The following is a 9,519-nucleotide window of genomic DNA, read 5'->3' on the forward strand; positions in this document are numbered from 1 at the left end:
GGGCCCTTATTTGGGCGCTTTTAGGTTAGCTTGGATGGCCCCTGTTTGTTTTGTTTATGTTTATACGGGCCTTTGGTTTGTAAATTGTTGTTGGAATAAAATTTTGTTCCTTTCGTTTTCAAAAAAAAAAAAAAAAAAAAAAAAATTTTGTTCCTTTCTACGGAAAGGATTTACCAAATTTTTTTTTTTTGTTCCTTTGGTTTGTAAACACTCAAGTTCTTTTATTTTTAACTTTCTTTTTCTTTTCTCTGCGTCCTTTTTTCGTATCTTTGTTCCTTGTTCTTTTTTTCATTGGTGGGGGCAAGTCAGATAAGAGGGTGCAGGTGTGATGCAGATTGGGTGCGGGTGTGGTTTCAAACAGGTCGTGGTGATTCATCAAGTCAGATCACAAAGGACAAGACAAGTGTGATGCGGTGTGGTGGGTTCGATGGATCTCGTCTCTGGTGCAGAAGGAATTACAGGCGGGGTGTGCAGCAGCGGATGGTGGTTCAATGGTTGCAGTAGTCAAGTGCGGTGCTGCGGAGATGGATCCAGGTGTGGCTGCGGATTGAGGTGGTGACGTGATGCGGGTTCAAGCAGATAGTGGTGCGGGTTAAGTATGTTTCCAAACAGTCGTCGGCGCGACTACTTCAGTGCGACTCCATTTAAAAATGTACAAAACGAACAATGCAGATAGACGAATGACACCGAACATACACTGATTAAATCCCGAATTATTGTTCTGGTACAAGTTGAAAATTAAAGTACGCAATTACTATGAATATTATTTATAAGCATCCAGAGGTGGGCCATATCATTAAGTGTTGCATAATTCGAGTAGACTTAGCGAAGTTGCGCAATGGCCGTTAGCATCTCAAAAAACCGAAGCTTATCGTTAGTTTCTTATTAAGTTAACGTGTAATGTCATATCGTGTAATATCAATATCACAAAATCTTTTTAACTAGTCAAGATTTAAGTTACTTCGTAATACTCTAAATTTTTTAATTCGAAAACCTCAAAAGCATCGAAATAAGTTTGATTTGTCGTTAAATATAAAATCAGACTTGCTTAATTCCGACACCAAGTTATTGAATTCAACAATATATCGTCAAGTATTTAACAAAAATATTTATCCGTGATTACCTAGAAACAATGACAAAGCAAAAACAAATTGGTAAACGCAAAATCCATTCAGTCGGTTCAATTGAATTCCAACACCGGCAATTTCAATTACATTCATCTGTTTGTTAACAAGGGAAAAAACGACAGTACGACATTATCCCAGCACTATCCCTGATGAGATTACACTAAACCCCGCACCCAAACAGACCCCGAAGGACATCATTCCCCTTTACCCCAATCCAAGTTCACCTTTCACGGCCCACCTGTTTCACTCTCTCTCTCTCTGTCTCTCTACAAAGGGAGATGAACCGCGACCTCAGGACCATCGCATCTCTCTGCAGCTGAAACAAGAAACCCTAACGAAAACCTGCAATCGACGCTTCCTCTCTCTCTCTCCTCTCCTTTTCTCTCTCCAAAAATTCTCCCCGTCGCTTCTTCGCCACAGTTCGTCTCGGTATATTCTTTGCTTCACCCGCATGCTTTTCTTTTCGCTTTATCGCATCGAATCGATCTATGTGTTCAGTTTTCGAATCGATTGATTGTAGATCACTTTTTAGCTGTTTACTTTCTGTTTGTTTCTTGAGAAAAGTATACGAAGGAAAATTTTGATATTGTTTTCTGGTGCCTTTTTTTTGTTCGGTGAAATAAATTCAATCAGCTGAAATCCGGAGGCGTTTGAATCGATCTTGTGATTTTAGGGTTTAATTTTAGTTTAAAATGATATAATAATATTTATAGTGCAATTAATCGGAGATTGTGTTAGGGTTTGGTTTTAGAGTGTGGAATTTGAGACTGATTACTGATAAAAATGAGATTTTGGTGTTTCGGCAGTTCATCGCACTATATGCTTCCTAGAAAGAGAGAAGCAGTGGGCGGAGAGGTTGTAGTAAACGAAGCCACGGAATCTCCGATCAAGAAGCTTCGCGGAGCTGCGGCTACGGACGGTTCTAAGAGCAACGAAAACAATAACACCACCACTTTTAACAACAACAACATCAACAGTAGCAGCGTCGACGAATTGCCGATCATGGCATTGGGCAACGGGAGCTCAAACGATATCGATGAAGATCTGCACAGCCGGCAGCTGGCGGTGTATGGCAGGGAGACCATGCGCCGGCTCTTTGCCTCCAACATTCTCGTCTCTGGAATGCAGGGCCTCGGCGCTGAGATTGGTATGTGAAAAACGTCGTTCTTTTGGATGATATTGGGAATTTAATTGTTCTTATAATAACTGAGAATAATAAAGAGAAAGATATAAATGTCATTTCTTTATTTATGGAATTGTGTTTTCCATTTTTAGGTTAGACATGCATAACCCGATCATGCATGAGAAAACTGTGAAATGATTCACTGTTTTGTATCCTATAATAAGGAGCTCGAAGAGAGCACTTTGCTAATCACTTCCTAGTTCGTTTGTCATAGAAATTATGGTGGTACAAATAATTGGTATTTCTGTGGTTTATGTAATGAGATTTATATTTGTTGCAGCAAAAAACCTTGTTCTTGCCGGTGTCAAGTCTGTGACCTTACATGATGATGGAGTTGTTGAGTTGTGGGACTTGTCAAGCAACTTCTTCTTTTCTGAGGATGATGTTGGAAAGAATCGGGCCCTTGCCTGTGTCCAAAAATTACAAGAACTAAACAACGCTGTTCTCATTTCGACCATAACAACTGAATTGACAAAAGAGAAACTCTCTGATTTCCAGGTGACCCTCGTTTCTTTGTTACTTCTTTTGTTGCACGATGGCTTGATATTGCTAACTTTTAATTTACAGGTCTGTGGTTAAATCCAGTTTCGTATTTACATTTTTATAATCGAGGGAAATCAGTGTTCTTGATTATCATATTTGTTTTGCTTGCCTATGAACATGAGGAATATGTTTGAGTATTCTCTCTCTTTCTGTCGATGTTTCTTTAGAAGTTCAAAGCCTTTCCAATTATTGGAGCCAGAATGGTGTTTCTGTTTTCCTGTATTACAGCAGTTTTTTTGCCAACTTTTATTTTAGAGGATTGTGGTGAAATCAAGTGAATCAATGTTCTTGAAATCATATATTCTCCTTGCCTAATAACACAAGGTGTATCTTAGACTATTTGCTCGTTTTTAACAATGTATAGTTTGAATGGTTTTGTTCCTGTATAGTTGTGTTTATCTACTAACAAACAGTAGTAGACGGACTTTCTTGTACTTTTGGGAAGAGGTGCATTTGGATAAACAAGTACTGATATTGTTATTAAGCTGGATTCCGAGTGAATTTTCCTGTCAAGTTTTGGAGCTGTGTTTATATTTCTCTGTATAGTTATGTTTTATATGCTTTAATTATTCAGTAGGCAACTGTGTTTAGCTTTGTATTTCAATTTCTGCAGGCTGTAGTTTTCACTGATATTAGCCTGGAGAAAGCAATTGAATTCGATGACTACTGCCATAATCATAAGCCTCCCATATCTTTTATAAAATCCGAAGTACGAGGCCTTTTTGGCAGTGTGTTTTGTGACTTTGGCCCTGAGTTCACTGTTCTTGACGTTGATGGTGAGGATCCACATACAGGCATAATTGCATCGATTAGTAACGACAACCCTGCTCTCGTAGCATGTGTTGATGATGAGAGGCTTGAGTTCCAGGATGGGGATTTAGTTGTGTTCACCGAAGTACATGGAATGACTGAGTTGAATGATGGAAAGCCGAGGAAGGTTAAGAATGCAAGACCCTACTCATTCACAATCGAGGAGGACACTACCAATTATGCTGCGTATGAGAAAGGGGGTATAGTGACACAGGTGAAGCAACCCAAGGTGTTGAACTTTAAGCCTTTGCGAGAAGCACTTAAGGATCATGGCGACTTCCTTCTGATTGACTTCTCCAAGTTTGATCGCCCACCTCTCCTACACTTGGCATTTCAGGCACTAGATAAGTTCATCTCAGAGTTGGGGCGTTTCCCTGTTGCTGGATCTGAGGATGATGCTACAAAATTCATATCTTTGGTAACTAACATCAATGATAGCTCAGCAGATGGGAAGCTTGAGGAGATTGACCACAAGATTCTTCGTCATTTTGCATTTGGTGCTAGAGCTGTGCTAAATCCCATGGCTGCTATGTTTGGTGGTATTGTTGGACAAGAAGTTGTGAAGGCCTGTTCTGCTAAGTTCCATCCTCTTTTCCAGGTAATTACTCAAACCAAACTTGAAATTTTTTTGCAAGAATGATCGACACTGCTTTTTGGTTTTGAATCTTTACCTGGTCCGCTAGGTTTGTGTTTGTATCATTATAATTTAAGACTTGTTTTTCCTTGCCTTGTGGACAGTTTTTCTACTTTGATTCAGTTGAATCCCTTCCGTCAGGGACCTTGGATCCTAATGATTTGAAGCCTTTGAACAGCCGATATGATGCACAAATTTCAGTATTCGGAGCCAAGCTCCAGAAAAAGCTGGAGGATGCAAAAGTGTTCACTGTCGGATCTGGTGCACTAGGATGTGAGTTTTTGAAGAATTTAGCATTGATGGGTGTGTCTTGTGGTAAAGAAGGGAAGTTAACAATTACAGATGATGATGTTATTGAGAAGAGTAACCTTAGCAGGCAATTTCTCTTCCGAGATTGGAACATTGGGCAGGCTAAATCAACAGTAGCTGCCTCTGCTGCTACGTTGATAAATGGTAGTCTGAACGTTGAAGCACTGCAGAATCGCGCTAGCCCGGATACTGAAAATGTGTTTGATGATACTTTCTGGGAGAATTTGGATGTTGTTATCAATGCTCTGGACAATGTGAATGCAAGGCTTTACATTGATCAGAGATGCTTGTATTTCCAGAAGCCCCTTTTGGAATCAGGAACACTAGGTGCCAAGTGCAACACGCAGATGGTCATTCCTCACCTGACTGAAAATTATGGAGCATCGCGGGACCCACCTGAAAAGCAAGCACCCATGTGTACTGTCCATTCATTCCCTCACAACATTGACCACTGCTTGACATGGGCCCGATCTGAGTTTGAGGGTCTACTTGAGAAGGTGCCAGCTGAAGTAAATGCCTACCTGACCAATCCTCATGAATACACTGCTGCAATGAAGAATGCTGGTGATGCTCAGGCCAGGAACAACTTGGAAAGTGTCATTGAATGTCTTGACAAGGAGAGATGTGAGACGTTTCAAGATTGCATAAACTGGGCCCGTCTAAAGTACAGTTCTTGTTTATCAATATTCTTTTAGTTTTCATTTAATCATAATATTCTTTCCTGTATCTAATCAATTGTTCTTAATGGAAACAGATTCGAGGACTACTTTGTCAACCGTGTGAAGCAGTTAACATATACTTTTCCTGAGGATGCTACAACCAGTAGTGGGACACCATTTTGGTCTGCCCCCAAGCGTTTTCCTCGCCCGCTGCAGTTCTCCGTTGATGATCTCAGCCACCTTCAGTTTTTAATGGCAGCATCTATACTACGAGCAGAGACATTCAACATCCCAATTCCTGATTGGGTAAAGTCTCGTACAAAGTTTGCTGATGCTGTTAACAAAGTGATGGTACCAGATTTTCAGCCTAAGAAAGATGTGAAGATTGAGACTGACGAAAAATCTACAAGCGTCTTACCAGCATCGATTGATGATGCTGCGGTTATCAATGAGTTGGTTGTGAAGTTAGAAAAATGCAAGGGGCGGCTGCCACCAGGCTTCAAGATGAACCCGATTCAGTTTGAGAAGGTTTGTTGAAAGCCTTTTCTCATTATGTAGAAATTATCTCTAGACATCGTATTTATTTGTTCATCTCAGGCTTGCGGCTTCTGAGATAGAGTGACTTCCATGTATGGTAAAATGTTGGAGCTACCTTTGAGGGCAACCATGGTACATGTGCAAGAATAAAGTTCTTTTTTGAAACATGCAGATAATAAGCAATGTATAAGAAATTTCGAATTAGGGTGTTAGCATCTCCCAAACTTGTTAGGTCTTCTGCATGTTCTGTAGGAAGTACTGAAGTACATGACGGTTAAATCTTGCAGAACTAATTATAGCCCACCCTAATAAGGAAATCAACTTAAATATTTATAAGCAATGAGCTACACAACTGTTACAATTTGACATTGTTAGATCGTTACTCGTTAGGTGTGCGTTTAGCGTATTTATAAGCATTGTTATTGATATTGGGGAGGGATTTGTTGCTGAGTGCTATATCATAAGATAAATGCTTGTTGTATGATGGTGTCGTAGAGCCAAAAGTATGTGAAAGTTCAAAGTTTACAGGAGGCGACTTTCTTTTTCCTTTCTCATTTTCCCTCAGAATCCTGCAACTGATATGGCGCTTTTCATATGTTTTGATGCAGGATGATGACACAAACTATCATATGGACCTGATAGCTGGATTTGCAAACATGAGGGCAAGGAACTATGGCATTGGTGAAGTTGACAAGCTGAAAGCCAAATTCATTGCAGGAAGAATCATTCCTGCGATTGCAACAGCTACTGCTCTGGCAACTGGCCTTGTCTGCTTGGAGCTGTACAAGGTTCTGGATGGAGGGCACCCGGTTGAGGACTACCGAAACACCTTTGCCAATCTCTCCCTTCCTCTGTACTCCATGGCTGAACCAGTTCCTCCTAAAGTCATCAAGCACCAAGATATGAAGTGGACAGTATGGGATAGGTGGATTATAAGAGACAACCCAACTTTAAAGCAGCTCCTCAAGTGGCTCGAAGACCAGGGCCTAAGCGCGTACAGCATCTCCTATGGAAGTTGCCTGCTCTTTAACAGCATGTTCCCGAAGCACAAGGAGCGCATGGACAGGACCATGGTGGACTTGGCTACGAGTATTGCGAAGGCAGAACTGCCTCCAAATAGGAAGCACTTTGATGTGGTGGTGGCTTGCGAAGATGAAGAAGAGAACGACATTGATATCCCGCAAATCTCCATTTACTTCAAGTAGGCATTTCGGTTGATGAGCTTATCAATCAAAACTGGAATGCAATCTTTAGGATGCAAACCCTTTTGCATTTGACTTTTAAGTTTAATACAAGCAGCAAACGGAGTTTTATATGTACTCAATTATATGTCTAGACTTTAGAGTAGCACCGATTGTCCGAACTTCGTTATGTTCCTGCCGATTTCAGGTCCAGGTCCATCTGGTTATACTTTCTAATGTTGGTTGTTTATTTTGCCAATCAGTCAATTTTATGTCCTTTTTCCTTCGTTTCCAGTTGAATTTTTTCGATTCGCTTTCTCTGTACCGTTACAAGACACTAGTGGTAAAATTTTGGTTATGTCATCGCTTTTGAAAGCTTCAAGTTATTAACTTGGCATGCCTGACTTTGGAGGAAATTGACCCCTCCCGGGTGGGACCTGCCGGTAGGAGAGGGCAGTTGCAGTCGTGAAGGGGAGGGCTCGCTGTGTAAGACACCCTTTTGGGAGTTCAAGCACCATCAATTTTCAACCAAAAATACAGACATGTCATAGGTTTAAGTATTACTGGCAAACTTGGCAAGTTCACCGTGCGCGCACTTGGAGAGCAACTGTGGTGGGGCCGAAGCCGACAACGCAAGGTCATGTGAAAAAGTTGAGCAAATAGAAGTGAGTTATTGATTCAGGTACCGTCACAGTGACATCCTAGGTGTTGGAACTTGGTAGATCTCGATAAAAATCTTCTATGGTAGTAAGTTTTGCGAGGGTTGTAGAGTGAAATTTATATACCAAATAATCCACCAACTTAGTTGATCTTTTTTTTATAACATCAAAAGTAATGAATCTGTTCAAAAACGTCTTATGTTAACCTCCAGTAGTCTAAACATTTGCTGTACTAAAATTTGAAGAAAGAGAGAAAAAAAAAAAAAAAAAAAGTCCATTTCTAGCTAGCTTCAGTTTGTCCAGGTTTCAACTCTAACCAAAGGAGTTGAATTCCATTCCAAAGTCATGTCATTCCCATTCTCTCCTCCTCTCACTCCATACGAGCTATCGGCTCCCACAATTTCTTTCGCCTCCATTAACATTTCCCTGCTCACTCTCCTACCCTCCAGCCCAAACCAGGGCTGAAGATTTCCGCCTTCTCTTGCTTCGTTCCATTTCTCGAACCATGCGTGAGAAGACACATACGGTGCAACAAACATCAACTCCATCACAATCCTGGCCTCTCCAAGATGGATCGGGAAGCTCGATTCAATAGACTCTAACAAGGCTTTGTAGTGCACAACATTAGCGTCAAAGGAGGAGTTGAAAGTCGAGTCATTTCCCCTTTTCACACAAGCATCTCCGTCACCGAAAGTTATGATACCTCTTGCTGAATTGGCTAACAAATCCTTAGCTAGCCTTAAGAATTCCATGAGAAGTCCTCTGCTTCTTCTCCTCCTCATATGAGGAAGCCCTACCATAGAATTGAAGGCTAGAAATTCTCTCCTCCCACCTCTCTTGTTCACCTTCTTGATTTCACTCACCAAATCCTCGATCTCGATCTCTTCCACCTTCAAGTTTACCCCGAAAGACCTTGCATGATGTTGGAGTTGCCTTTTTGTCTCCTCGAATCTCCACTGTGGAGGAGCAACCTCATCACTCTCTTCCACATCCCATTTAATTGCTGTCACTTCAAGTGTTTTGTTTCTCTTTGCCACAGCCTCAATCAGCTGAGACAATTGAACCCCTTCACCGATATCAAATTCCACTACATGAACCGTTTCTACATCCTCCGGGACAGCCTCGAGGATCGCGGTGTTTGCTGCGTAGTGAGCAAATCTCCCAAAAGGGAAGATTTGGTAGAACAAGTTGAAAGCGGCCTCAAAATTCTTGCAGGATTCTTGTTTCAAATAGTCTCCCTGCTGATTATCAACAACTCCTTGACATAAGTAGAATGCAAGGCGCTCAAGAGAATGACCAAGTGGGTTTACTTTCTCCACAAGGCATCTCATGATCACCTCCTCCAGCTCCCTCTGCCCCATCTCCATGGCCTCGCCGAATGCCTTGAGCAGATGGCGAATACTCACTTTGTTGTCGATTTCCATCTCGTCTCTGGGCAGGGTTATTGATTGTTGGACGGATGTCACATCCATGGAGGATGCCTCGGATATCGCAAAAGAGTTTGGACTCCACACATCATTTCCTTCACCAGAAAATTGCTGTGAAGGAAGCGTATTGCTTCCCTCACTGCCTTCCAAACGTGAGGCATACATATTTTCAATCTCACCGATCAAATAATTTGTCTCGAATCCTCCCAACTCCATCGGAAATTCCTCTACCGCCATCGATGTGACTTGCAGGAGATTATCACAATCTGCAAGCTGTTCAAATTCACCAGAAAACATGGTTGAAAATGGAAAAGAAGAAGTTTCTGAAAATTCGTCCGATGCCATGAAAATCGAAGAAAATTCAGAGCTCCCCATCTGCTCAGTGTATTCATTTGTATCCAAAGCTGAATTTGGTACATTCAGGTATGGCCACAAGGTCTGAAAGTTCAT

General features: G+C 41.3%; 2 protein-coding genes across 2 annotated transcripts; one reads left to right on the forward strand and one right to left on the reverse strand.

The window, feature by feature from the left end:
* Window positions 1-1,379: 1,379 nt before the first annotated feature.
* Window positions 1,380-7,270, forward strand: LOC137744121 (ubiquitin-activating enzyme E1 1-like). Its single transcript, XM_068483985.1, has 7 exons — window positions 1,380-1,556; window positions 1,934-2,274; window positions 2,591-2,808; window positions 3,467-4,261; window positions 4,402-5,270; window positions 5,361-5,793; window positions 6,411-7,270. The coding sequence occupies exons 2-7, from the start codon at window positions 1,947-1,949 to the stop codon at window positions 7,005-7,007; spliced, it is 3,240 nt and encodes a 1,079-aa protein (XP_068340086.1). The 5' UTR covers window positions 1,380-1,556; window positions 1,934-1,946; the 3' UTR covers window positions 7,008-7,270.
* Window positions 7,271-7,932: 662 nt separating this feature from the next.
* LOC137744247 (protein NODULATION SIGNALING PATHWAY 2-like) lies at window positions 7,933-9,519 on the reverse strand. The gene has a single exon (XM_068484109.1). It carries the CDS (start codon window positions 9,517-9,519, stop codon window positions 7,933-7,935), a length of 1,587 nt encoding a protein of 528 aa, XP_068340210.1.

This window comes from Pyrus communis, chromosome 9 (assembly GCF_963583255.1).
Source record: "Pyrus communis chromosome 9, drPyrComm1.1, whole genome shotgun sequence".
Taxonomy (NCBI): Eukaryota; Viridiplantae; Streptophyta; class Magnoliopsida; order Rosales; family Rosaceae; genus Pyrus; species Pyrus communis.

What these genes read in the sequence shown, in the direction of transcription:
- LOC137744121 (XM_068483985.1), top strand. Translation starts at nt 1,947, where the DNA reads ATGCTTCCTAGAAAGAGAGAAGCAGTGGGCGGAGAGGTTGTAGTAAAC. An exon ending in GGGCCTCGGCGCTGAGATTG is followed by an intron (nt 2,275 to 2,590) that starts GTATGTGAAAAA and finishes TATTTGTTGCAG; the next exon opens with CAAAAAACCTTGTTCTTGCC. An exon ending in ACCCGATTCAGTTTGAGAAG is followed by an intron (nt 5,794 to 6,410) that starts GTTTGTTGAAAG and finishes GTTTTGATGCAG; the next exon opens with GATGATGACACAAACTATCA.
- LOC137744247 (XM_068484109.1), bottom strand. Translation starts at nt 9,519, where the DNA reads ATGAACTTTCAGACCTTGTGGCCATACCTGAATGTACCAAATTCAGCT.